Source organism: Cladophialophora yegresii (assembly GCF_000585515.1).
Source record: "Cladophialophora yegresii CBS 114405 chromosome Unknown aczIN-supercont1.6, whole genome shotgun sequence".
Taxonomy (NCBI): domain Eukaryota; kingdom Fungi; phylum Ascomycota; class Eurotiomycetes; order Chaetothyriales; family Herpotrichiellaceae; genus Cladophialophora; species Cladophialophora yegresii.
Genome location: NW_006913050.1, coordinates 2,878,055 through 2,904,425, shown reverse-complemented (window position 1 = coordinate 2,904,425; position 26,371 = coordinate 2,878,055). Strand labels below are relative to the sequence as shown.

Below are 26,371 nucleotides of genomic sequence, written 5' to 3'. Positions count from 1 at the left end.
AGGAAGCAAATAACGCAGCGCACTTCTTCTACATACCACTATCCAAAGGCCTGTCCCGTTGATTCGCACGCCCACGAAAGAAGCGCAGCACCGGCTCCGCGAACAGCACGATGCCGCGTGGAATGCTTCACAACACCCGAATGCGGCGAGCAATGGCGTTTTTGAGACACAGTTGGAGAATATGCGGCGCAAGATGCTCTAATTAGGCATAGAGAGCCAGCTTATACCGTCGCACAGGCAGACCTCCTCCAAGCATACTAGCACCACTTTTCACACCGTGTCACAGCTCACTTTTTCAACTTCTTCTTCAACCTCTTCTCCGCCCTGACGTCCTTCTTCAATCGAGGGTCCACAATCTTATACCTCCCCTTGACTCCCCGCGGCCGACCCGCAACGCCGCGATTCACACCCCTGGCCACCACCAATCTGGCCTTCTCCTTCGGTTTGCCGCTCTTCTTGGCCGCGCGGGACATCATCCTGGTGATCGCGCTGGCCTTGTCCTTCTCAGACATGCCCTCGTCGTCCAGAAGTAGCGCCGACTTCTTGCGCAGCTTCTCCAGCCGTTGCGCGGCCTTGAACTTCTTGCGCCCCTTGGCTTCCCGCACCTTCTTGATCGGTCGCGCGTTCAAGGCTCGTAGTTTCTCCTTGATGGCCAGGACTGCGGCCTTCGTGATCGGCCGCTGGGGCTTTGAGTGTCTGTCCTCGTCGTCGAGGAACCATTCGGGGAGCCCGTCGACGTCGCGGAACGTGTATTTGTTGAAGTTGTCGTCGAGAAGGTCGCGCGTGGTCTTTTCGCCTTTCGCGAGCGAGTGCGCTAGTGTCATGGCTTCGGCGGTGATGATGTCGATGTCTAAGTGGCCCGAGGGGGTGAGGGGGTCTTCTGGTCGAGGAGTAGAAGCTGTCGTTTCGGGCTCGGAGTCGGCATCGGAATCGTCTGATTCCACCGGCCGTGCTCGCTTCAGGGCGGACTTGACAGGTTTACTCTTTTGCGCGCCTACTGATGCTTTGGTTTGTACGGCGGCGTTGGCGGTGGCGGTGGCGGTGACGGAGGGTTTGGCCTGGTCTGAGGACTCGTCGTCCATCTCAATCGCACTGTCCTTGTCCTTGTCTTTGTCGTCTTCGTCGTCCTCGATGTCCAGGTCCTGGAAGATATCTTGGTCGAAGAACATTGCTGCTTTGTTGGATAGTCCTTCTTGTCTTGGAAGCTCTCTCGTCGAATAGTCGTCCTCTGCGTCGGTTTCTACATCAGTCGGCTCATTGTCTGTTCTGTCTTCTTGATCAGACAAGCCTTCCCACTCGTCTGTCTCTTTCTCCTTTCTGGCCCGCTTGGCTCGGGCTTCTGCATCGGCTTCTTCTCTCCTTTGCTGAAAGGATTCGTACATCATGTCGAGTTCTCGTTCGAGTCGGTCGCCGACTTCGTCATCTTCTTCGCTTTGCGTCTCGACTTCCGAATCCTCTGATGGTCCGTCATCGCCGTCTGCCATCTCTTCGTCCTCGATACGCGGTGGGTCAGTAGCCCTTTGGGCGGTCTTGATGCTGAACATCGATCCCTCTCCTGCCGGGCCGTTCTGCTCCAGCCCAATATCGAACGGCGCGGTCATGTGCATCTGCATCCTGACGATCTCTTTTCTCTTCTTCTCGTTCTCTTTCCGGCGCTCCTTTTTCTTCTCTTTACTATCCTGGTCCCTTAGCCTCTGCAGTTCTTCCTGCATTTTGAGCTCTTCATCCATGGACTCGACCTCGGCGACCTCTTCTCCTTCTTGATCTTTCTCCTCTTCTTTCGCCTGCTGCTTCTTGGCCTTGCTGGACATGCCGAACTTGTCGCGGACCTTCAGGCGCCAACGGAGCAACGTGCGGAATTCCTTTTTCCCCAGGACTTTCAAGTCTGCGCAGCATTGTCTGATTTCGGCAGTCGTCTCGGGTAGTCTGTCAATGGTTGCGAGTGCCAGATCACCGTTCGGAGGCTGCTCGAAACCGAGGGTATTGACCGAGCCAAGAATGGCGATAGGATCTGTCGTGTGAATGAATTCGCTGACGGGCACTTCTTTGTGCTGTGTCCAGTCTCCTTCTTCGTAACCCTCTCGCTTCCTTTTCTTCTTCTCTGGGTTGAACACTTTCGCCTCATTGTTAGGTGTCGGCTCCTGGATTTCTGCGAAGACGTGTTTCGCGTCCAGGAATTTCGGGTCCAGCTTTTTCGGTGCTTTAAACCCCCTGCACACGACAAAGATTTCCGCAGAGACATTTCTTGAGGACGGGGGTTTCGTCGCTTCCACCGATGTGAACAGCTGTTTAAACACCCAGAGCAGCGCATTGTAGTCCTTCGACCGGAAGACTTTTGTAACGAACGTGCCTCCCTCTTTCAAGAACTCAGTTGCCAGCTTCATCGACTGCAGTACCAATTCTGCTTGTGAGAATGCATCCTGCACCCACGCTACACCCACGTTAGGCGCACCGTCGTGCAATACAGTATCCGCTTTCATATGCTTGATGTGCGATCGGATAGTCGCCCGGCATTTGTCTGTAGTGATATCGCTCTGGAAGGTAATGACTCTGGGTATGGGCTTTATGGGTGCCAAGTCGACGCCAATGATCAGGCTCTGCGCAGGCATCGTCTCGGCCGCAACTTGACACCATGATCCGGGTGCGGCGCACAGATCCAGCAGTACTCGACTCTTTTCCAGGAAGCCATATTTCTTGTTCAACTGGATTAGCTTGAAGGCGGCTCGAGCACGGTAGCCCTTCTCTTTGGCCAGCTTGTACCACTTGTCTGCGACATGTCAGTGGAACATTCAGTTGATGGCCAAGCGAAGGAAGTGGCGGGGTGAAACGTACCGAGACGGCCTTTGCCGTGTTTCTTCTGGATCGCCATAGTCAGGGGACGCTCCAAGAAGATCTGAACGGCGTCTTGAGACCTGCTGCTGTTTTGCACGGCCGAGAAGGTGAATGGTCTGCAAAGCGCAACCTCCTACAGACTGTGATCCGGATCTCGATCAGAAAATCCAGCCAAGATTTCGAACTTTCTTGCCGAGGTTGTTCCGACGAGGCTGCAATAATATCCCTTTCCGGGTAACCTTCCGGTTGCTACAATCGACCTCAAGTTTCAATGCCTTGCAGCTGGCAGTTACTCGTACTCAGACTGTGAAAGGGTGGACGGCTGGCGGCGGTTCGTGGACGTCCAGGACAGATGGCGCACCCGTCAGCATCGCGCAGTCTCTTAGGACTGGTGAGGAATTTCAAACGGCTCAATGTTACGGACCCATTGACGGTACGACTGATTCATGTTTCGATGTGATTATCTCGTCTTCTAACCTTTTGGGAAGCAATGTCTTGCACCTTGCCTCGGTCGCAGCTTCGCCACTCAGACAGAATTGCCCATCTCAGAGACGGCCAAAGGCATCGAAGCCGGCATTAATGCCTCGAAAAGCAAACTCGAGACCCCTGCCTCCTCGATCACCACCTCCGCGTCACCAGCAGAAGTCTATGCTCTCGACCACCCTGTCCTGGCAACGCGCTACACCTGGCCTCTGATCGAACCCTCGGGCTATGCCCTCTACAGTCCGAAATACCTTGACGCCCCTCTCCGCCGAGATATCCTCCACCGTGCAGTCATCTACGAAGCCGACATGACCCGCCAAGGCACTGCGTCCACGAAATGGCGGTTCGAGGTCCACGGGTCGAATCGCAAACTATACCAACAGAAGGGGACGGGTCGGGCTCGAGTCCGAGACAAGAAGTCCCCTATAAGGCGAGGCGGTGGCGTCGCTTTCGGACCCAAGCCTCGAGATTTTTCGACGGAACTTCCCGAGAAGGTGTACCAGCAGGCATTTCGCATCGCGCTAAGTTATCGCCTAAGGAAGAACGAGTTGATCATCCTTGACAATAAGATAACCCTGCCCGAGGTCAACACCGCCCGCTTCTTGAACAATATCTTTGAAGCGAACCAATGGGGCCAGGGCCATGGTCGAAGTCTTCTGGTTACGAAGACTGGAGAGAAATACAATCCTCGGCTCTTTGAAGCGATGGGCACGGTCGGTGAACACGGCGAGCTCAAAGACACCGAGGATGTGGACGTCAAGGATTTGTTGACAAGTGGGCGAATAGTTATTGAACGTTCAGCGCTGCTCAAGCTGCTCTGTCGAGCGCATTCATTTGAAAGTGGTGGGTCGTGGTTTACCTTTGGGATGCCCATATACCATGCCAGGGAGAAGTATCCGCACCTGGAGCCGGAGCAAATTGTACAGTATCTATAAAGCAGAGGTATCTGGGCTGTGAATGGTTGCTTGCTGTCTGGCCCGGAATATCCTTTCCTGGCTCTCTTCAAACCACATTCTGATAAGACTGATGGCTTTCCCGTACTGAGGAGCCAAATTGAGAAAGGTTCCTGCCTCTACGGAGTACAATGGTGCGAATGCAACCGACCGCCCATACCCAATTGCCTCCGCCCCCGAGGTCCTGAGTATGCACTGTGATGGGAATCGTCAATAGACTCTTCCCCTAACTCACATGGTCTCTCGGCGCTCCCTGGCGTTAGCCATCCTCCTGTGAGACCCAAATTCGCGTGGCAATTGCACGGCATCAGCCTCTCATCAACATTTGGATGAGGCTGGCTCATTCCCAAAGAATTCTTCGGCGTTTCTGCTGTTGGCAGCCTATGTCCCCACAGCAGGATGCTACAGGAGCTAATCAATAGTTCCAGCAAATGTCTCCGGCTGGTTTCGCCGCCGCCGCTGCCGCTTTTTCTCTCCTTCGCCTTTTGGCCCCTTACGTGGCTTCTGATTCTGCTGTCGGATTCCATATTTGGCTTCATTGTTCCGCACCGTGTCTGTATCCGTCCTTGCTTCCATCGCTCTGGGTGGCTCATCTACCCCATATCTGTATCGATGTTGGACTCGGTCGCTGGACGGCCAGTCGACATGCGGTGTCTCATATCGTCGCTGGCGATAATCTTGTCTCTGACCTCGTTGTCCTCCATGACTGGGTGACCGCGATCTTGGTCTCGAGCGGCCTTTGTGACGTCCACGAGGCCTCGCTGGCTGCAGATCATTGGACGCTAGTGGTGCGGTTGACCGTTCTTCTTGTTTGCTAATTAGTCGACTCTCCGTAGAGAAGAGCGGCGGGTAAGCTTGCCGGTCAAGACTCTCGTCGAATGCTAACGGATGAGAATCACATTGGTCGTCGTTTTCGACGTGGCCCGAAGCGATATCCTGAAGTCGATGCGAGAGCACGTCAAATGTGACAGGGGGTCCATCGCCGACCTCTGCAAAAGCCGGATCGTCTTCAACCCTGGCCCAAAGTACGGTCTGATCGACCGGCCGCGACCATGGACTCTTTTCGTTGTCTCTGCAATTTCGGAGATTTTGAGACGATTACGGGTCGGTGTGCTTTCAAGAGGTCATTCTCGTCCATGGTGGCGCCCAGTGCTTGGATTCTTCGTTCTACAGGTGTGGCTAGATCTGCGCCTTGGAAATCAGGGTCGTCCGGAAAGTCGCGTGCGTCGAGGTCTGTGTCCGAGCCCACGTAGCCGTCCGCCTGCCTATCCCCCTGAGGACCCTTTATTGAGTAAGGAGGACGGAAACCCTCATGAGGTGGAGGGACCGGCAGTTCCCCAAGGTTGTGGATCTGATTCAGAAGGTCCTTGATATAGCGATCGGCATCCCGTAACTTCCCGTTTCGACCAGCAGTGAGCTCACATCGAAGATGTAGCGCCTCAGGATCATGACAGTGCACTCGTTTGAGTTCAAAGTTCTTCTCATGGAGCTGCCGAGTTAAGTTGTCCTTGAGCATAGTTAGATCTTCGAGGCTAGCTGCAAGGGTCTGATTTTCGCTGGTGAGCTTGTTGATGAACTTTTGTTGCTCTGTAATTTGCTCATCTTTCCTCTGGACGATGAGACTTCGGTCACCCAGCAGCGTGTTGAGGTCGTGGTGGTCGCCATTCGGACTTGACCGGGCTCTAGCGGAACAGCGAGGCGGGATCATTCGTGATTGATTGCGCTGGACATGGTCATAGTGTGCGTGAGGTTCTGGGCGTCCCCCACTAACGTATTGGTAGTGTTCTCCGTGTTCGGCTGCTCCAGGGAAATGTACGTCATGTTCCAACCCAGCTGCGCCCCGGATGCGCATGCCATACTGTCTCGGTGGTGGGGAGTTTGGAGCCGGGTGCCTGATAGTCAGTTCATAGCTTGTCAATGGCCAGTCCGCGCAACTTACCAGTCTGGTTGAACCTGTTGGCCATGATAAGATCTCTGATCGCCGCCGCCGTAGTAGCTATCGTCCTCGCGCCATACATTCGTCCTATTGTCCCTAGTAAGGGGCTGGCTGCTACCGAACGCAGTCGCTGCATAATCGGTCGAGTTGCGCCCTTGCTGAAAGGCCATAGAAGTGTAAGGAGCGTGCTGCATCCTACAAAGTCGTCAACTGTCGTTGTGATGGTGCTGTTTTCTCAAGCGGAGGAAGCTAGAGGAATAACTCAAGCCGAGACGCGCGAGACACCCCTGATCGGCTTGAAAGAACAAAAGCATCGAACACGACGTTAGTTAGGGAAGCAGAGTGGGTGTCGCGCAAATGAGGGTCGCAGGCATAGTACAGCTGCCAGTGTCCAGACCATCCACCGCTTTACAGAGCACTTGAAAGGAGTAAAGGTTGTAACAAGAAAGCAGAGACGTGTGATCAAAGGCAAAGGTTGAAATGAGAGTCTTAGAGACCGAGATGTCCGTCACTGACGGATAGGAAACTGGGCTATTGCGCATATTGATACTGCTTGCCGCTTGTACTATCCACCTGATGGAGCTGCGAATGCGAGTTTCTTTGTCTACCAGTCGATCGCTTTCGGCAGAGCTCTAACGGTCCTTTGCATGAGCTGGAAACCAAATACCGGCGTATGGGGATGTCGAGGCACACAGGCAGCGGACAAGCATCTCTTGTTAGGTTTCAATAGAGGAAGACTCAGTTATCAAGCGACAAGATGTTATAGAGATGTCGAGCATGGAATGTGAGCGACGTCCACCACAAGCCCGATAAAAGACGCTGTCTGACAAAAGCTTTACATAGTCTCCACCTCGGACTGGCGTCGACTGGCCACCCTGGCGTCGACTGGCGTCGACTGGGCTTCGAAACACAGGGCACACGTTTCAGTCAGACAGCCACTCTCTCCAGAAGTCGAAGGTTGCCCTTTCGTCACTTTCACTTTTTGGGTGGCGCGCAGATTCTAACCGCATCTCTGTTCGCGCCCATGCCACGTTTGCTAAATCCTTTTCTGTACATTGTTGTAAGCATTCTACGGCATTGAACGCCATGAAACGACACACATGATACGTTAACAGCCTCCGAGGGACTTGTTCTGGCTGTAGACAGGGCCCCGCGCATAGCCCATTCGATCCTTGACGGGCCCTCCCACTACGCGATGCCTGGCCTACCTGGTACGGCACCTATGGATTTTCATGGATAACGTCGCTGATAACGAGCTTCTACAGCCAGCATTGACCTAGATCAGTGCATTGCTCAACTGTACAAAAAGAACCTGCTGGCCGAGTCCCTGATCGAGGCAATATGTGCAAAGGCAAAAGAGATGCTGATGAAAGAGAGCAACGTGGTACACATCTCGGCGCCGGTCACGGTCGTTGGCGACATACATGGCCAGTTCTTTGACATGCTCGAGATCTTCAAAATTGGCGGCTTTTGCCCCGACACCAACTATCTCTTCCTCGGCGACTACGTGGATCGTGGTCTCTTCAGCGTCGAGACGATTTCCCTTCTTGTTTGCTTGAAATTACGATACCCCCATCGCGTTCATCTCATTCGCGGCAATCATGAATCACGAGGCGTTACCCAGTCCTACGGCTTCTATACGGAATGCGCCCGGAAATACGGCAATGCCAACGTTTGGCACTACTTCACAGACATGTTCGACTTCCTCACGTTGAGCGTGGTCATCAACAACCAGATATTCTGCGTCCACGGCGGACTCTCGCCGTCTATACACTCGATCGACCAGATCAAAATCATTGATAGATACCGGGAAATACCACACGAAGGACCCATGGCGGATCTGGTGTGGTCAGACCCTGATCCTGAACGGGACGAGTTTTCGCTGTCCCCAAGAGGCGCCGGATACACGTTCGGCGGAGATGTGGTGAAAAAGTTCCTTCAGGTCAACAGCATGTCTCATATCCTCCGGGCCCACCAGCTGTGCCAAGAAGGATACCAGGTACTGTACGACGATCGCCTCAGCACTGTATGGAGTGCTCCGAATTACTGCTACCGATGTGGAAACCTAGCAAGTGTGCTGGAAGTGAGCGATGCAGGCGATCGCTACTTCAACATCTTCGACGCCGCCCCAGAAAATGATGTGCATCGGAACGAGCAACAACAGCAGCAGCAGCAACAACAGACACAAGGGAAAGACAGCCAAGGTTCTCACATTGAGTATTTTCTCTAGCTCCCCGATCATCTCGGTTGGAAACATCATTGAATGCTTTTGGACAGAGGCTAGCAGAGCCATCCAAATTCAGCGTCGGTGATTCAAGCGCGCATAAGTCGGCATTCTGACAAATCAGCTCCTGCAGCATCCCGTGCCCATATCACCCACAGGCCCTCGAGGCCGATGCAAGGTCCGGTTGTCCATTCAACCCAGTCATTTCCAGTCCTTGGCGATGTCGAATGACCAGTTGAACTCAAGATGGGTGCGATTATCGTCGTCGGCGAATCTGACACTTGCCTCGTAGTGGCCACGAGCCAACATGCCTGAAGGGGCCTCTTCCTCAGAGAATCTCTTGACGTATTCAGGATTGTCGGTCGTGTTTGGCGCGAAGCTGCCGATCATTTCCTGGTCCTTGCCGACTCGTATACCTTTGCGTTTGATGGACTGAATGTACTTAAGACCGGAGAGGACCTCGTTATTGACGGTGAACACGACCTTCATCTGATATGTGGTGCCCTCCTTGATGGTGAACGGATGTTTACTCAAGGAATCGACAGAACCGGGTTGGGTGAGATCAATGGTGATGTCCGGTCGGCCTTTGACTTCCTTTGGCCAGGTCAGTGGTGGTGACTGAGATGTGCCATCAGGGACGACTCACCAGAGCAAGAGATTTGATGATGCATGTGCGAGGGTCGTTAGGATCACCGATGGGTGTACCGCCGCCAAGACCAAGCGATTGCTTGTATCGCTGCATGGCTTCGTCATTTGCGTCTGGCAGGAGAAGTTGTCAGTCAGCTGGTTGGAATGAATGCGCGTGTCCAGAAGTTGTTCCGTAGAGGACCGACCGAGAGTAGCAAAGAACGAGACACCAGCCTTGGCACGTCAGAGGCGCCTGTAGCGCTCTGTATTTTCTCCTACTGAGGCATTGACAGGTATCCCCGAAGCCGTGTCGCGTTTCTATGGGGAAAACGTTGTTTGTTTTGACAGCGGACTCACCCAGTTTATGGTATTCGTCGATTGTCTTCTTCTCCCCCACCTTAAACCCAGGTGTCTGCTCAGCCTGCAAGTCGTCCGCCATAGTTGCAACAGCCGCAAAAGGTTGACCTGAGTGTCTTCCACGCAACTAATTTTTCTCCAATGTTGTTTGGCCACGACCGAGGTTATGTTGTGGACTGAGAGAGTAACGAAAGTTCAGCGACTGTGTTATGTGGAGGGGCACTTGGTACGTACATGAAACATTTCAGCCGCTCACTGGAATTGTTAGTGGCGGCAGGCGGTCAGGGCCGGAAAGACGCTAAGCAGACCCAAAATGGTAAAGCATCCACTACGGTGGGCGAAATCCACCCATGTGGCTTTTCGCGTCGCGTTCACGTCACTCCATTTAATAATCCGCGACTGTCCGCCGCCCACTGCACCCACCGCGCGCCCTGCACGTCTGCTCTGCATAACAATCGTGGTGCAAGGTTTCCGGACGACGTCTTGCAATCATGCCTGGTCGTGTGGCTGAAAAGCCCAAGAAGAGAGTATTGACCGACACGACCAATACTCACAATGTCGTCAAATCCCCACCCTCGGCAAAGAAAAGGAAACTCAACGGCAACAGCGCCAGCGTCTCCTTTCACTCATCGCAGACCGGTCCACATGGCTTCAAGTCAAAGCTGGGCTCGTCCCAGCCCAAGAGTCACTTCGAAACCGAGGTCCTGGAGAAGATGACCCAGGACATTACCGGCCTGAAGGAGAACAACTCAGAGAGAGACCAGCAGTGGGATCGACCCAGCTTGGACCACTTCAACCAGGACACGGATCCCTTGACCTTCCAGCAGATCGAAATTGAAGAGGGCACCCTGCATGGTGGCAAGATGACTCTAAAGATGTTTGGCGTATCAGAGGTAAGTAGCTCGGTATCGTTCAGCAGAGTCGGACTAACCACAGTACAGACTGGACACTCCATCCTCCTCCACGTCACTGACTTCTTGCACTACCTCTACGTTCCAGCCCCGGTGAACTTCCAGCGCTCAGATATCGAAGGTTACAAGGCGTACCTGGAAACGCAACTAGCCCAGCACCAGCCCACAATCCATTCCGTGCAGATGGTGCTTCGCGAGAACCTCTACGGCTTCCAAGGAAACCAGAAGAGCCCGTACCTGAAGATCACCGTATCAGACCCCAAGTATATCAATCGAGTGCGCACCACAATAGAAGGTGGAAACGCCAATTACAAGGGCATGTGGAAGGGTGTCGAGAGCAAGATTTTGACATTTGACAGTATCCAATACGTCCTTCGTTTCATGATCGACACCGGAGTCACTGGGATGTCATGGGTCGAGGTCCCCCCACAGAAGTACCACGTCCTGCCGCAACATGACAGGCAGTCCAATTGTCAGATCGAGGCATATTGCCATTACCGCGATCTCATCGCACATGGGCACGATGGAGAATGGGCCAAAATGGCGCCTCTTCGGATCTTGTCCTTCGACATCGAGTGTGCGGGTCGCAAAGGTGTATTCCCTGAACCGCATATGGATCCTGTCATTCAGATCGCGAACGTGGTCACAAAATACGGAGAATCCAAACCTTTCATACGGAATGTCTTTGTGCTGGATACTTGCAGTTTGATAGTAAACACGCAGATCTATGAGCACGACTCGGAAGCCAAGATGCTGATGGCCTGGAGGGAATTCCTGGACAAGGTCGATCCGGACGTCATTATCGGCTACAATATTGCAAACTTCGACTTCCCCTATCTCCTTGACAGGGCCAAACATCTCAAGCTGTCGAAGTTCCCTTACTGGTCGCGACTGAAGAGCGTTGTCTCTCAGGCAAGGGATACAAACTTTTCGAGCAAGCAGATGGGCAATCGCGATACCAAGGCTACCAATACGAACGGCAGAATCCAGCTGGATTTGTTGCAGCTGGTTCAACGTGACCACCAACTTCGAAGCTACACCCTCAACTCGGTCTGCGCTCATTTCCTGGGTGAGCAGAAAGAGGATGTTCATCACACCATGATCACCGAACTATTCAACGGAACCCCCGACTCGAGACGACGGTTGGCGGTTTACTGTTTGAAGGATGCTTACCTGCCTCAACGGCTTATGGACAAACTCATGTGTCTAGTCAACTACACCGAAATGGCAAGAGTCACGGGAGTTCCATTCAACTACCTCCTAGCACGGGGTCAGCAGGTCAAGTTCATCAGTCAGCTCTTCCGCAAAGCGCTGGAGCAGCAATTGGTCATTCCAAATCTGAGCAACGAAGGCACCGACGAACAGTACGAAGGCGCCACAGTCATTGAGCCCATTCGAGGCTACTACGACGTCCCGGTGGCAACGCTGGATTTCGCTTCTCTGTACCCATCTATCATCCAGGCTCACAATTTATGCTATACGACACTACTAAACAAGAATACCATTGACAAGCTCAATCTCAGAAAGGACGAAGACTACATCGTAACACCCAACGGAGATCTTTTTGCTACAGCAAAAGTTCGAAAAGGACTCCTCACCCAAATTCTAGAAGAGTTACTGGGTGCACGTAAACGCGCGAAAAAGGAGCTCGCTGTCGAAAAAGATCCTTTCAAGAAAGCAGTGCTGAACGGTCGTCAGCTCGCCTTGAAGGTGTCTGCAAACTCGGTCTATGGTATCACGGGAGCCACGGTGGGAAAGCTTCCCTGTCTTGCAATTGCCTCGAGCACAACTTCATATGGCCGTCAAATGATCGAGAAAACGAAGCAAGAAGTGGAAGCGAAGTACACCATCGCTAATGGATATTCGCATGATGCTCAAGTCATCTACGGCGACACTGATTCGGTCATGGTCAAGTTCGGAGAGAAGGATCTGAAGAAGACCATGGAGTTAGGGCAAGAAGCTGCTGAATTCGTGTCCAACAAGTTTATCAAACCCATCAAGCTGGAATTTGAGAAGGTGTATTTCCCCTATTTGCTCATCAACAAGAAGCGGTACGCGGGATTATACTGGACGAATGCAGAAAAGTACGACAAGATGGACAGCAAAGGTATTGAAACCGTGCGTCGAGATAATTGTCGACTTGTCCAGATTGTCATCGAAACGGTCTTGAAGAAGATCCTGATGGATCGTGATCTCGAGGGAGCGCAATCCTACGTCAAAGATACGATCGCCAAGCTCTTACAAAATAAGGTCGATCTCAGCATGCTAGTCATCACGAAAGCACTAAGCAAGAGCGATTACACTGCGAAACAAGCCCACGTCGAACTTGCCGAGAGGATGAAGAAGCGCGACGCTGGTTCAGCGCCGGCTCTAGGTGATCGCGTTGCGTATGTGATGGTGAAAGGAGCCAGTGGGTCCAAAAACTACGAGAACTCGGAGGATCCCATTTTCGTTCTGGAAAACAATGTCCCCATCGACACGCGGTACTACCTAGACAATCAACTGGCCAATCCCTTGAGCAGAATCTTCGAGCCCATCCTCGGGGAGAGAAAAGCTAACTCACTGCTGGCCGGGGATCATACGCGCTCTATCTCGGTTGCAGCTCCTACGGTGGGCGGACTGATGAAATTTGCAAAGAAGACACAAACATGCATGGGATGCAAGAAGCCGCTCGTTGGAAAAGAGGAGTCGAAGGGCGCGGTCTGCGAGAACTGCCGTCCGCGAATTGGCGAGTTGTACACGAAGCATATCAACAAGGTTGGAGAACTGGAGGTCCGATTCTCACGGTTGTGGACGCAGTGTCAAAGATGCCAGGGGAGTATGCACAGCGAAGTGCTGTGTAGCAGTAGGGACTGTCCCATCTTCTACATGCGCATGAAGGCGCGCAAAGAGGTCGAAGAACAGGGTCGAGAACTCGCAAGGTTTGACGTGGATATTGGCGCAATATGGTAGTAACCGAACGACCGGGACCTAAGGAACATGCACAAGGGCTTCGACAAGGATACCCCGTTTGTATTACACGCGAGGTGCAAGTTATGATTAACGGCGAAGGTATTTTGCGCGTCAACGAATGCTTTGGGGAGTCCTCAACCAACCCGAATGAATTCCATTACAGCAACGAGTACCTATGATCTAGTATAACATCTGAAACGTCTTGAGATCGAACTATTGATCTTCCGATGCCAGAAGATGGGAGAAAAGATATCCGGTCTAAGCGCTTGCTGAGGCGGTTACGAGCCGCCAGTGTGAACTTGTACATGCTAGCTGTGCCCCGTCCTCGCCAGCTACTTGCAGTGCCAGACGAACTCAACTCAGCTCACAGTCGACCTGACGGCACAGATCTGTCACGATAGCATCGGATAAGATCAGAACAGAACGTACAGCTCTTGTCAACGACCCTCACTACACGCTCATCCATCGTCACATCACAGTAATTCGAGATGCTAAAGGGGAAAAAAATGACAAAGAGAGACGCCTCGCGCATCCAGTCTACTCAGGTATGTCTTTCTGGACCGTACAAGCCCGAGTTCACACCTGGGCCTTAGCTCGCGTAGCCTCCAAGGGATGTAGGTTTCCAGGTCCCGGCCGGAGTTCCGCAGCCAAGACAGTTGTTCGTGAGCAGGGTATACGCAGAGGCTGAGGGTGACTTTCCTGAAAGGCAAAAGCCGGCCGGGACATGTCCAAGGAAGGGTTCGCCGCCCGAGCTCAAAGCGCTGGGGATCGAAACGAGAATGCGAATGCCAATGCGCGGGATACAAATGCAAGGGGCGGTCCGCAGGGCGCGGAGGGACGGGCGTCCATCGGTGGTGGTGCAGGGGGAGGGAGCTGTACAGTGCAGTGAGGTGCGAGACGGGTGGGCACGGCGCACCGCCGTATGTACTGTATGTTCACGCGCTGTGCTGTACCGACTAGAGCGGCGTAGTATGGCGAAAGTAAATGATTACGGAATGGCGAGACCGAGACGACGAGAGGATCCTTGAAAGAAAGCTAGGTACTCCGTATGTATTCATACGATTCTTCCCGAGCGAAGAGGTCATGTCAAGCAAGCTACCAGGACTGCGGATCGGGGATGATGAACAACGTGTGACCACGCGGACCTGATAATGGCTGTAGCATACCTTTCAGGAATCCTTTCCCTTCGATCCATCCGACTTCCGGTGAAGCAGAGGATAGCTGTGTCTGCTCCACACTGTATCATGGCGTCCGCAAAACCGAGGGCATCCACCCAAGGAAAGGTATCAACCCGCTGCCACCACGCGACCCGCTCGCTTGTTCGACGAGCAAAGAACATCACCTAGTACGTGTGCAGATCCTCGGTCTTGCTCCTCCAGCTGGTTTTGGACGACTGTGAGGCAGAAGGTTCCCACGGTAGTCGATAGAACATCATACTGTTTCACAGGACGATCCGTCTTGGGCAGCACGTCGACCCACGAGCTGCAGAGCTGGGAGTGTCGTCCAAGCTGGTTTAGTTCATCCTTGAGCACATAGTTTTCGATGAACACTCTAAGCCGTGATGTATTTTCGGTGTTGGACGATGCTGAGATCTTAGGGATATTCAGGACGAGTCTGGCCCTGTGCTTGTACTGAGTGCAGTGGGGAGAGACTGTCACACTGCATGCACGGATCAGACACATTCACTGTTCGAGTCGTCTTGCTAAATGCTGGGCGCAAACCCCCCCCAAGCTTTCGCTTCCTGCAACCGTCACAAACTGTTCGCTGCTTGGGACCTCGTAAGATGTATACAGGTGGCGCGACGGCATCGCTGAATTGAGAACGGTCCATTGGCCGCGAGTCACAATCATCGAGGGCTTTCGAGGGTGTTCAACAAGGACTGCGCACCTCGTCGAAGATGCTTGCGAAGAACGGTCAAAGTTCTCAAAGCGACTCTTGGCGGGATGACTTTCTTAGTAACGACCATGTCCAGATTGTCATTGCTTGGATACATACTGAAGCCCGGCACGTGCCAGCGTCATGATGGTAATCTGGTCTTGGCGTCTTCGGCCGGATCGGATGCCTCTACCTTGCAGGACTCAGCAAGGAAGCAAGCATTATCGGCGCCACGTCTTCGACCATACACTGGCTGATGTATGTTTTGGTGATTGAGCCAACGGGCTTGACCATATACCCTCACGGTCAATATCACTTCGGTCTCGCCCTTTACGAGAAATACCCAGTTAGCTCATGGACACTGGAGTGTATCCTCTGGACTGCCCTTATTGGCGCAGCTCAGAGAAACAGTAAGCAGCTCAGTGACACGGATATTGCCCAAGTCTGCCCCCTTCACGCTGTCCTCTCGCTTCTGATGAGTCCGTGGATCTCATCTTTACTCCCTCGTTGCACGTATACATGAGGAGTACGGGTGGGGAGGTTATCTGCCCTTGATGCAATGTGGAGGATTCTGGATCGCGTGCGTTATTCCCGCTGTAACCTTGAGCCAAATTCTCGATAGGGCTGACAGTGATGCTGTCGCAGCAGAGAAGGGCAAGCAGTTGCAAGAATACGGCGCGTTGGGATCGACCTCCCTGGAATCGTAGGCGGATAACAATTGGAAGCTTGGCGCTCGCGGTCCGGACAGGCGTAGAATGAGAGCCATGAGTGGCAGATGTTGAAGAATCCGCGAGAGAGACGAGCCACCACACCCGTTGTTTAGGGCGTTGCTGGCAGCAAAAGGCGATTCAGGCCAGTGTGTTGCGCACGGGGGCATGGTAGTACACCTCTCACGTGTTCGGTCCGAGACTCGATGTGTAAGGAAAGGATAGCTCCTTTTCATCACAGCCCGCCTATCTCAACGGCACTACGCTGGGACGACGCAGACGCCGAGTCGTCGATATGCGAGACCAGCGGTCGTTATGATTTCTGATTTCAAGCCCCATGTCCGTGGGTTGGGTGGGGGAAGAGGAACCTGGAGGGCTCACTATAAATTCCAATACAGTCGTACCAACAGATTCTTATCGTGGCAAACAAGCTCCTCGACCGGTACGAGTCGTCACAAGTCTGGGTCGTCATCCAATTGCAATCTTGACAGCGTACTCACTTCCCCCATGTCGTCCTCGAACTTTGATCCCGTGGTCGACATGCCATCCCAGTCCATTGCACCCACATCGTCGTTAGTGAATTCACGGTTCACCTTCAGTGCCTCCCGCCGAATCTCCATCGCCGCAATTGCCACCCCGAGCGCGTTCCACACATCTTGATCTTTTTGGCTGAAATCCAGTTCAGCGATTATGCGAAGCCTGTCGGGGTTGAAGCTTGTGCCTCCCTCACCCGAGGAATCAGAAGGGCCCGCAGAGGCTTTTTCTCCTTGCAGAGACTCTGGCGTTGGAGGGGCAAACGGACTCAGTGTGACGACAACAAGCACGGCAGAGATAATGACAAGTCCGATCAGAGTCGGCGTTGAGGAATCATCGTCAGCAACCCGAGTCTCGTCTGCGTCTGCCGGATTCAGGCCACGTGTCTCCACGCTATGTTGGACATTTTGGGCCCTTTGATGTCTCTCTGACAACTTCTGTAATTTGGTCGCAACTTCCTCCAGTGTTTGTAGAGTAGACTGACCCTTCCTCCTGGCAGCGACGACGTGAACCGGAATGTATTGCGTCTTCGATCTTGGTCGCAGTCCGACATCAGTCAAAGCCCAGTAAAGGTATCTTTTCACAGACTTTTCCAAAACCCTCTCTCTCCGGACACCAGGACTGACGTGGCTTCTGTCACGCGCATCTTGTCCAGCCTCAAAGAGCCGCCGCAGGGCGTGCCCTGCTCTGAATTGGTTGTCTCTGAGGTTTTGAATCAGTGCTGGATCTGATGAGTTCTCATGTGCGAATACACTGATCGGCAAGGTGTCGAAGTCGATCATCCAGTTCTGTGGCAGGAGAGGCTCGAAGCCGCGATATGCGAGGTGAAAAAACAGCTCGCGTTCGGTCTGTGACCAGATGCCTGAGTTGGCAGGAAGAGTAATTGCAGCAACATGTCTTCTCGCTTCTTCCATCAGGTCATTGTCCACTGGGTCTAGTCTTATCCTTGCTAGAGCAGTGGACACGAACGACGTTGAATCGTCATCGTGAATCCAACTTTGCGAATCCCGCCTTGGCGGTGGGCTGATACGCTGTAGCTGCAGAGTGTCCATCTTTCTGTGTGGTGTTGCTGGAGGAGGCATAAGCGAGCGGTCCAAGCTTGCCTCGAGTCCCGTCCTTTTGGTTGGAAGTTCTGGACTGGAAGCGGAGTGGTTGTCATCCTCATATGGGTCGGAAGTGTCATTCCCCGTCCTTATCGCACGCCTTTTTGGTTGCCGTCCAAACTGTTCTTCCTGATCGGCTTTGCGCTTGATAGAAGGAGACGTGACCTGCCGTAGAGATGGGTCGCGGCGGGAAGTGTCAGCCGAGGGAGGGCTCTTGAGCGAGGCAACCAGATCGGCGAGGTATCGGAAGGGGGAGGCGAAGACAGACTTGGCCATGGCGTCAGAGTCGTCTTGTCGAGCGTGCGAGTTTTGCGGCTTCTGGGTGAGACGACGAGAGGAGGCGGCGGCGGTGAGGCGGCGGTGAGTTCGAAGTGAATTGGGGCCTAGGAGGATTCGAGTGGTGAAGGCCACAGCCCGGCGATGAGTTCAGACAGTGAGCGGTTGGGCGGCCGCAGCCCACTCATAACGAGCATGATGGATGCTGCTGAGATGACCATGCACAGAGATGCGAGACGTGTTTCTGCCGGACACGGCGGTCTGAAGGTCTTGCTTTGTTTGTCAGTGAAGCCGAAGTCCAATTGCCAGAAGTTGGAAGCGAACCAAGGCCGGTTTCAGGGTTTCAGGGCCAGGCTGACGTCGGGCTTTTCGATTGGCTAAGACACGTCGGGCGCCGTACGACCTTACCATATCCGGTCTAGGTTGGGTCTCTTCAAACGCGAAACCACGTGATAAGTCATTGCCCCCGGATCGCCTTCGCCTTCTCCTGCCCCTTCCTTCACCCTCACACTCCGCTCACAGTCGTTCGGTGTCGGCAGAGATCTTCAAGTTCCATGGATGCATCGGAGCTTGAGCTAGATGCAAAACTGTATAAAGCCTCGGGCACTCTTCTTTCCGAACTTCAGCACAAGCTACCATTGTTGTTGTATCATGGTGGAAGGGCGCCTCGAAAATGCGTCCTCGACACCAAATGCACAGAGCTGAGACTACTGGTACGAGTGCAGAAGTGTAAGTCTCTGGTTGGTAGCTAACACGGATCCAGCTTGACAGGTTCCAAGAGTGGCCTCAGCTCCTTGATCCCTGTCTAGCAAATCTTGTTCAACTCCTGAGCGACGTCTTTCTTGCCTATCTTACAACATCACACGATCAATATGGCCCAACCCGAACACGAGGGACAGCCGGGGTCTCTCCCTTGCCACGGGCAATATGCAGCCTTCTGTACTCATTGTGCAAAGTCAGAGGATACAAAGTCATTGTCCGGTTGCTCAACAATGAGCCCAAGTACCTGAAGCTTATGCTTTCCACTTTCCGTGTTTGGGACGTGCCTGGCAAGGGTATGACATGGGAAGAGCGGTATATCATGCTGCTATGGCTCTCCCACCTATTGCTTGCTCCTTTCGAGTTGGCCACCATCTCGGTCCAGGACGGGGAGATCCGTGACGCTACTGTGCCCAGGGAATTGGGGGGCCTGCCTGGAATAGCGAGCCAGATCATCAGCCTTGCTTTTCAGCACTTGGGTGGCGCCGGCAAAGAACGCGAGGCTGCAAGCACACTGCTGGTGCGCTTGAGTTGGCGGACCGATATGCAAGCCAACGACTTGTCCACACGGCTGGTGCGCTATACTAGCCGTGAACTGCTGTCGAGTTCCGGCATGGCCACCCTCACCCCGTACCAAGCTCTTGGCTTCCTCTCGCTTCTGTACGGTATTACCAACTCTGGTTCGGACAGTGGAGTCGCACCATGTCTCCAAGGCCTCTTCGCTTCCACCATGAAAATTGCCACCGACCAAGGCGCACGATTTGTAACCATCAGAGACTCTGCCCCTGCAAGGAAATGGGTTTTGAAAATCTTGCGTGCTATCTTGACACATGCCTTATCGTTGACTTTGAAGAATGGTGCAAACCAGCCGCCCCAGCTCAATGCGATGCTAGAGGAGAGTATACAGTATTTCCTTGACGCTCTGGGCGATAATGACACGCCAGTCAGGCTGGCCGCCGCCAAAGCGCTCAGTGTGATCGCACTGAAACTCGATCCAGCCATGTCCGCTGAAGTTGTTGAAGCCGTCTTGGGTTGTTTGCAAGAAAATGTCCTGCTTGAGGATACTCAAACTCAGAAACTTGTTGCTATCACCGATACAGCTCGCGCTGAGACAATGGGGGTGATGAGAAACATAAGTGCGGTCGATCCGCTGAGATGGCATGGTCTTATGCTGACTCTTGCCCATCTGCTGTTTCGCCGGTCACCTCCACCTGACATGCTGTCAGAAATCCTCCAGGCGCTGATTCTGGGTCTGGAATTTGAACAGCGATCCAACGTCGGAACTTCACTAGGAGTTGGTGTGCGCGATGCAGCTTGCTTTGGTTTGTGGGCACTGGCTCGAAAATACAGCACTGCCGAGCTAGATATGGTCTCGGTTGCGAATTTTCCCGAGGTGTGCAGGAATGAATATTCGGAGTGCAAAAGCGTCTTGCAGTTGATCGCTATCAAATTGGTCGTCTCTGCTTGCTTGGATCCGTCGGGCAATATTCGACGAGGCGCTTCCGCAGCGCTACAGGAATTGATCGGTCGGCATCCTGATACCATCGCTCACGGCATTCCTGTCGTCCAGACTTTGGACTATCATGCAGTGGCTCGACTCTCTCGAGCTGTGACAGAGGTCGCCCCGCAGGCAGCCGGTTTGGATGTGGTCTACCAGGGACCTCTTCTACAAGCGCTGACAGAATGGCGGGGCGCACGTGCTGCTGATATGAATCAGCGTCGCTGGGCTGCCAATGCTCTTCGGACACTAACGAAAACCCAGCCTCTGTCGAACACGTCCACGTTCGCTGAGGCCATACTCAGGCAGCTTTCTGATCTCAAAGCTATGAACATAGGTAGCACGGCCGCTGTGAGACACGGACTGCTCCTAGCGCTGTCGTCCATACTGCAGTCGATGAGGGAAGCCGATACTCAATTCGTTACGTCCTGGTTGGCGGTAGACGGAACATTGATCCTGGACCTTAAGAAGCTGACTGGCAAAATCGACAGTCGCACGACAGCAGACATTGAATTGGTCATGGAGGGAATAACTGCGCTGGTTTGCGAAATATGTAAGTGCTCAGACTCTGCAGATCCTCCTTGGGTGTCCATGCAAAGTTGGACGGCAGCCGCCATTGAAGTGCTCAACCACTGCACAGTGGCTGGGACCAAGGATGTTGTCGTCTGCTCAAGCGCAGAAGCGTTTGTGGAGCTGTTCAAAGTCCTTCGGCCCGAGGTGGGCATGGGGTTGATTGAGCGATGGCTGGACAGCAAGCAGCAACCACCATCAGCTTTTGCTAGCAAAGGCCGCCTGAGAGTGCTCAGCTTGATCCACGGGTACCTGTCAACGCAGCCGGCCAGCAATGAAACCCGGAAGAAGATTATGAAGTACGTCATCGGTATCATTGAAGGTGGTTACAAGATCGAGACGAGGGTCGACGCCACGGAAGCTCTTGGAATCATCCTTACGCACGGTTTGTCAGAGAACGCAGAAGTTACCGTAAACCTGACGAGTGTACTCCTACGAGGCTTGACAGACTACACCAATGATCAAAGAGGGGATATTGGCTCGATTTTGCGGCTTCAGACTCTCGAGACGGTCGACGTCTATCGCGGTCACTGCAGCGCCCATGGACACAACGCTGCAATCTTGAGACAGGTAATGCCTCTAGTGGCAAAACTCGCCGCAGAAAAGCTGAGCAACGTTCGGTTCCGGGCCTGGAAATGTCTTGAGAACTACTTGCAGACAGACTCGTCTTTGGCTACCGTTCATGGGATTTTTCAGTACCCGGCAGATGTCTCTTCGGCGGCGTATTTTCAGCAACTCATGCGTTTATTATCTGTGCCTTGGGCGCACAGGCACCTCGTTCTCGGGGTCATCTCGTCCGCAACTTCCGGGACCGAAGATACATGTCGTGCTGCGAGCACTGCATTTGTCTCCTACATACAGTCTCTGGAGCCGATCCAGGGCGAATCATCGGCCGCGGTGATCTCGAATATAATCTTAGAGGAGCTTGCATCAAGAGCTACCGAGGATGACCGGCAGGTCTTGCCGTTACTTGACTTTCTTTGCTTTATGATCGACGAAGGGCTTTTCTCTCCCAGGCCGTTCGGCCAGTCGGACAATGATGACTTGGACATTTGGAGCTCCATGCAGCGAATCCACAGCCCGTCATCAACCATGCAACGGATGGAATCATTGTTGAATGTGTATTCAAGGCTGTTGTCTACTGATATTTATCGAGCTCGAGCGTTAGACAAGCTCACACGTCAGTTGCTCCATCGCTGGCCCAAGGTAAGGTGTAGGCTCCCGTCCCATTCTGCTTGCTAAACTTATTCTCTCCAGATTCGTAACACCGCAGCCGACTTGCTCTACCTCGATAGTCCGGTTGAGGCTCTAGCTTCAAGCGACTGGAACGCTCCTGTGGTCAAAACCAAGCCAGTGGTTTTGAGCCTGCGGAAGCAGCTCGGCGTGGTCAGTCGTCGGGATGCCACAGGACAGTGATAGCATCAGAGAACACTTTCCGTTTCAGCTGCGCCTAACAGTCCAGACCACGAGTTTTGAGACACCTAGCCACGACATCCTTGACGGACTTCTCGTTGTACTGCTCCCAGATGTCGTACAAACTGATCATCTCCTGTGTCCCTTCGATCATCTGCTTGATGTCAATTCCTGACTCAACCAAGAACTTGATGGTGTTTGCTATCTTCTCGTTCTCCTTCATCAAGGTCAGCGCCGTTTGCTTGTCGAGCGGTTGCTGCAGGAGAGGATCGGACTGGTTGGCAGTTGATGCCTTCCCATTCATGTTCGCGTTGCTCTGTGCAGCCATTTGATTAGACAGCTGCAGGCTCCCTAGGACATTTTTGAACGGCCCAGACAGCATTTGACGACCTCCAGCTCCGAGGGACGAGCAATGGGTGGAATCGGGATTGGCAAGTGAATCATGCGGCATAGACCTCGCTGTGCCACTTGCCTTGGCACTTGGCAGGAATATGACTGCCAGAAACATTGCAATGATGGCGGTGACATGTGGAGGGCAGGTCAGCGGCAAGTCCGTCATGTAACTGTCGTTGATGATGGACCAAGCCAAGCCTAGCTCGTCATTGCTGAGCTTGAGATCTTGGTTCTCTTTTAGGGCGATCAAGGAGCGATACGGGTGCCAGACAATTAGTTGTGAACGCATTTCCGAAATGAGACAGAACTCCATTTCCCCCAATCTGGATACATCACCGGGCACGAATTCAGGCCATGCTTGACGTGCTTCGGCGGCAACAAGACGGATATGATGTGGGGACTCTTCCGTCTTAGAAGCGAGATAGAACGCTGTGGCAACCAGCAGATAGAGGTTGACGTTCTGCATCGGGGTCGACAAGAAATACCGATGCAAGTAGACCATGGCGGTGGCGACACATTGTTGGCGGAACTGCAGCCTTTTGCCTAACTGCAGGATCTTGTCTCTGAGGAAGATGAACATGAGCCTTCGATCCGGGTACGGCCACTGTTCAAGGACTTTGGCGTTGAGCTTCTCGAGGTCGTCTCGTACTTCAAGGAGCTTTTCGGGAGTGAATGTCCAGTACTTGCGCTGGGTTGAAACCCAGTAGTTGGCTGCCATTGTTCTACAATGAGCCTCGGATCGCAGAAGTGATGTTAGGGTCTTTGCCGTATAGCCCACGGTAGAGCAGATGGGCGCACCGCAGACGACTTGGCTGATTCTGAGGCCGTCCACGACGACGCCATTGCCCGGCGGGAAGTTGTGGCAAATTCGGAGACGCTTTTTGATGCGGACTAGATGCGAACGTGCCTGGTACTTATGCCCCCATGCCCGTGATGCATCTGGCCCAACGAATGCAAAGGAGAGACGGCAGGACCGACTCGGGAGATGTCGAGATCGGGGCTTGGCAAGGCTGCGCGAGGCTGCGTCTGAAACCCGACGAGCCCGAACACGCCCTGACTGTTTGAACTCGAATTGCCCGAATTGGCTCGGCTCGAAGGGCCACAACGCAACCCCACATGCATGGCAACGTCACACCCAAGCTGGCTGCTGCCACCAATGCACACCTCAGCAACTACATTTGGTGTGCAGGCATGCTAATCCCTGCCAAAGCTTGCCGCTTCTCTTCATCATCTTAGTATACCTCATTGACCTTCGATTCCCGCGATAGGTGGGTGTCACGCAGCACTCACGAACAGTGCCTCGTCCGGCACCTCCTCTCCTGCCACTGCCCAGCACCGGAACCCTGCCGAGTGAGGACCAGTACACAACCATGCTCCCTCACAGATAGCCTCCAGCTGCACTGCAAACCGGATGTAGCATGAACGGAGAGTCGTTCGAACACCGCGATCGGCGGATCCGAGAGCTATGGAACAACCTAGATACCCGCAACGAGGGGCAACTCGACCTGCTCGCCCTTAAGAAAGGCCTTCGCAAGATCGATCACCCACTCAAGAACGCCGACGATCTCCTCCACGATGTCCTCGAGGCGGTCGATACCTCAGGTGATGGTCGGATCCAGTTCAACGAGTTCAGGGTGTTTGTGGAACATGCAGAAAATGAACTATGGCAGCTGTTCGAGTCAATAGATCGAGACCACAGCGGTGCCCTCGACAAGGCCGAGCTCCGCGCCGCTTTCAGCAGGGCCGGTCTGACAATAAGCAATGCAAAGTTGGATCAGTTCTTCGATGAAGTGGACACGAACCATGATGGACAGATATCCTTCGAGGAGTGGAGGTGCGCAATGAAACACTAGGCCTTAACGAATGCTGGAACCACGGTTGATACTGGCGCATAGGAACTTCCTCCTTTTCTTGCCTGCGGGCGCAGCCAACATCGGCGCTTTGATCACATATTACTCGGCGACGGCAAATGTAAATCAAGAAGGGGATGTTCACATCAACGACACCCTTCAAGGCTTCGGTAAGGAACTGTCGGACCCTTCTCGATCCCCGTGAATATTGGACAATGGACGACTAGCGCGTCACCGCCCGCCGTTGCCAGTGATTGTGAGCTCTGATGACTTCACTCTCATGTCTGTCTCATGGCTTGTCGCAAGAAGCTTCATATCATCGGGTCTCATCTAATTGACGTGATGCTGACAGACTATATTATTCCGCTAGGCTATTTCATAGCAGGCGGCCTAGCAGGAATGATCTCGCGCACGGCGACGGCGCCACTCGATCGACTGAAAGTCTATCTCATCGCACAGACCAATCCCAAGCAGGCAGCCGTCGCTGCAGCGAAAGAAGGGGCACCACTTCAAGCCGTGAAGAACTTCGGCCGGCCACTGATTGACGCATGCAAAGATTTATGGGCAGCTGGCGGGATGCGAAGCTTGTTTGCTGGGAACGGTCTCAACGTTGTCAAGGTCATGCCCGAGTCGGCGATCAAGTTTGGTGCCTACGAAGCGGCAAAGAAGGCCTTTGCCGAGTTTGAGGGAACAGACGCAAAACATCTCCATCCGACGTCACAATTCCTCGCAGGCGGTATCGGTGGTGCAGTGGCACAATGTGTGGTCTACCCGTTGGACACGCTGAAATTGTGAGTGTGCTAGTGCCCGGTTGAAGCCGTACTGTGTCTTCTCAAACTAATTATTTCCACCCTAGTCGCATGCAATGTGAGACAGTCGGAGGCGGCCTGCATGGCAACGCTTTGATCGTGCAAACAGCACGCAAGATGTGGTCACAGGGGCGACTAGGACCGTACTATCGAGGCTTGGGCATGGGCCTAGCTGGAATGTTTCCCTACAGCGCCATCGACCTGTTCATATTCGAGTATTGTAAGCATTATGTGCTTGCACGAAAGGCGAAGAAGAACCGGTGTCATGAGGAAGATGTGGACATGAGCAATTTCGCCACCGGAGTCATTGGCGCAACCTCGGGCGCAATCAGTGCGACGGCCGTCTATCCCATCAACCTGCTTCGAACAAGGTTGCAGGCTCAGGGCACAGTACTGCATCCGCCGACTTACAAAGGCATTGTTGATGTTACGATCAAGACCATACAAGGCGAAGGAGTCAAAGGCTTGTTCAAGGGCGTCACACCAAATCTTTTAAAGGTGGCTCCCGCAGTGAGCATCAGTTACATTGTCTACGAGAACAGCAAGCATTTGATGGGTCTTAACTGAGCATCAGCGGCGAACTAGCGAGAACCAAGATGGGATGACGGACACCGAATTACTCTGGGCGGATGAATAAAGTCAGTCAGTTAGTCCAATCTACTGTAACAAGAGAATTCTCTCGAGGCTTTTCCAAGACGGGTCACAAATCGCGACACAATGTTTATCGGATGCAATCCTCCGGTATTCTATCTTCAGCTGAACCTATGTCGTATTCGTGTGGCCCGCCTGCTGCTTGTCGCCTCATGAATCTCAAACACCGTATGGAAGGACTCCCTCCTACGGAATCGTGTATTAAGAGAGCGATGCGTCTGAGTTGCCCAATTAACCCGGACGAAGTCGTACACCTCAAGAGTGCATGATTGTATAGTTAATAGTGGAGGTTTCTCGGGGCAGATTAAGTGGGTACAGTACAATCTCCCTGCATACTCCGTACTCATACTCGTATCGCGCAGGTAGGGCTTGCTAATCAGATGTGCCTTACAGGTGGGGGTGATTGCTGCTTCCAGGTCTCCTCGCTGTCATCCGTCTGTGGCACTGGCTGATCTGAGATCAATTCAATTTCAACTGACGTTATCTTATGTAGACTACCGATCACCATACGACCCTGCTTCGTTGCTGCAGTATCCAGACCTCGTCCTCTGTCGCCGAGGTGAAGCTCAACAGCCCATTCACCCGATATCGCTCTACGTACGGCCCTCTTCCCCGCTTGTTGAGTTCTCATTCAGCACACCCTCTGTGACGCGAAAAC

The 26,371-nt window shown here is 53.3% G+C and overlaps 10 protein-coding genes across 10 annotated transcripts; 5 read left to right on the top strand and 5 right to left on the bottom strand.

The window, feature by feature from the left end:
• Positions 1-287: 287 nt before the first annotated feature.
• Positions 288-2,869, bottom strand: A1O7_09077 (uncharacterized protein; the record flags this gene model as incomplete). Its single annotated transcript, XM_007763066.1, has 2 exons — positions 288-2,767; positions 2,833-2,869. 2 exons carry the CDS (start codon positions 2,867-2,869, stop codon positions 288-290), a joined length of 2,517 nt encoding a protein of 838 aa, XP_007761256.1.
• Positions 2,870-3,184: 315 nt separating this feature from the next.
• A1O7_09076 (uncharacterized protein) lies at positions 3,185-4,250 on the top strand (the record flags this gene model as incomplete). The annotated part of the gene is made up of 2 exons (XM_007763065.1): positions 3,185-3,265; positions 3,321-4,250. 2 exons carry the CDS (start codon positions 3,185-3,187, stop codon positions 4,248-4,250), a joined length of 1,011 nt encoding a protein of 336 aa, XP_007761255.1.
• Positions 4,251-5,277: 1,027 nt separating this feature from the next.
• On the bottom strand, positions 5,278-6,374 carry A1O7_09075 (uncharacterized protein; the record flags this gene model as incomplete). The annotated part of the gene is made up of 3 exons (XM_007763064.1): positions 5,278-5,991; positions 6,040-6,160; positions 6,208-6,374. The coding sequence occupies 3 exons, from the start codon at positions 6,372-6,374 to the stop codon at positions 5,278-5,280; spliced, it is 1,002 nt and encodes a 333-aa protein (XP_007761254.1).
• Positions 6,375-7,399: 1,025 nt separating this feature from the next.
• A1O7_09074 (serine/threonine-protein phosphatase) lies at positions 7,400-8,434 on the top strand (the record flags this gene model as incomplete). Its single annotated transcript, XM_007763063.1, has 2 exons — positions 7,400-7,415; positions 7,470-8,434. 2 exons carry the CDS (start codon positions 7,400-7,402, stop codon positions 8,432-8,434), a joined length of 981 nt encoding a protein of 326 aa, XP_007761253.1.
• A 195-nt stretch (positions 8,435-8,629) lies between these two features.
• On the bottom strand, positions 8,630-9,494 carry A1O7_09073 (uncharacterized protein; the record flags this gene model as incomplete). The annotated part of the gene is made up of 3 exons (XM_007763062.1): positions 8,630-9,022; positions 9,075-9,187; positions 9,413-9,494. 3 exons carry the CDS (start codon positions 9,492-9,494, stop codon positions 8,630-8,632), a joined length of 588 nt encoding a protein of 195 aa, XP_007761252.1.
• Positions 9,495-9,903: 409 nt separating this feature from the next.
• On the top strand, positions 9,904-13,275 carry A1O7_09072 (DNA polymerase delta subunit 1; the record flags this gene model as incomplete). Its single annotated transcript, XM_007763061.1, has 2 exons — positions 9,904-10,305; positions 10,354-13,275. 2 exons carry the CDS (start codon positions 9,904-9,906, stop codon positions 13,273-13,275), a joined length of 3,324 nt encoding a protein of 1,107 aa, XP_007761251.1.
• Positions 13,276-16,309: 3,034 nt separating this feature from the next.
• A1O7_09071 (uncharacterized protein) lies at positions 16,310-17,770 on the bottom strand (the record flags this gene model as incomplete). Its single annotated transcript, XM_007763060.1, has 1 exon — positions 16,310-17,770. The coding sequence occupies one exon, from the start codon at positions 17,768-17,770 to the stop codon at positions 16,310-16,312; it is 1,461 nt and encodes a 486-aa protein (XP_007761250.1).
• A 673-nt stretch (positions 17,771-18,443) lies between these two features.
• Positions 18,444-22,013, top strand: A1O7_09070 (uncharacterized protein; the record flags this gene model as incomplete). The annotated part of the gene is made up of 3 exons (XM_007763059.1): positions 18,444-18,499; positions 18,542-21,803; positions 21,855-22,013. 3 exons carry the CDS (start codon positions 18,444-18,446, stop codon positions 22,011-22,013), a joined length of 3,477 nt encoding a protein of 1,158 aa, XP_007761249.1.
• Positions 22,014-22,047: 34 nt separating this feature from the next.
• Positions 22,048-23,121, bottom strand: A1O7_09069 (uncharacterized protein; the record flags this gene model as incomplete). Its single annotated transcript, XM_007763058.1, has 1 exon — positions 22,048-23,121. The coding sequence occupies one exon, from the start codon at positions 23,119-23,121 to the stop codon at positions 22,048-22,050; it is 1,074 nt and encodes a 357-aa protein (XP_007761248.1).
• Positions 23,122-23,821: 700 nt separating this feature from the next.
• A1O7_09068 (uncharacterized protein) lies at positions 23,822-25,629 on the top strand (the record flags this gene model as incomplete). Its single annotated transcript, XM_007763057.1, has 4 exons — positions 23,822-24,237; positions 24,299-24,423; positions 24,606-25,044; positions 25,110-25,629. The coding sequence occupies 4 exons, from the start codon at positions 23,822-23,824 to the stop codon at positions 25,627-25,629; spliced, it is 1,500 nt and encodes a 499-aa protein (XP_007761247.1).
• Positions 25,630-26,371: the final 742 nt, after the last annotated feature.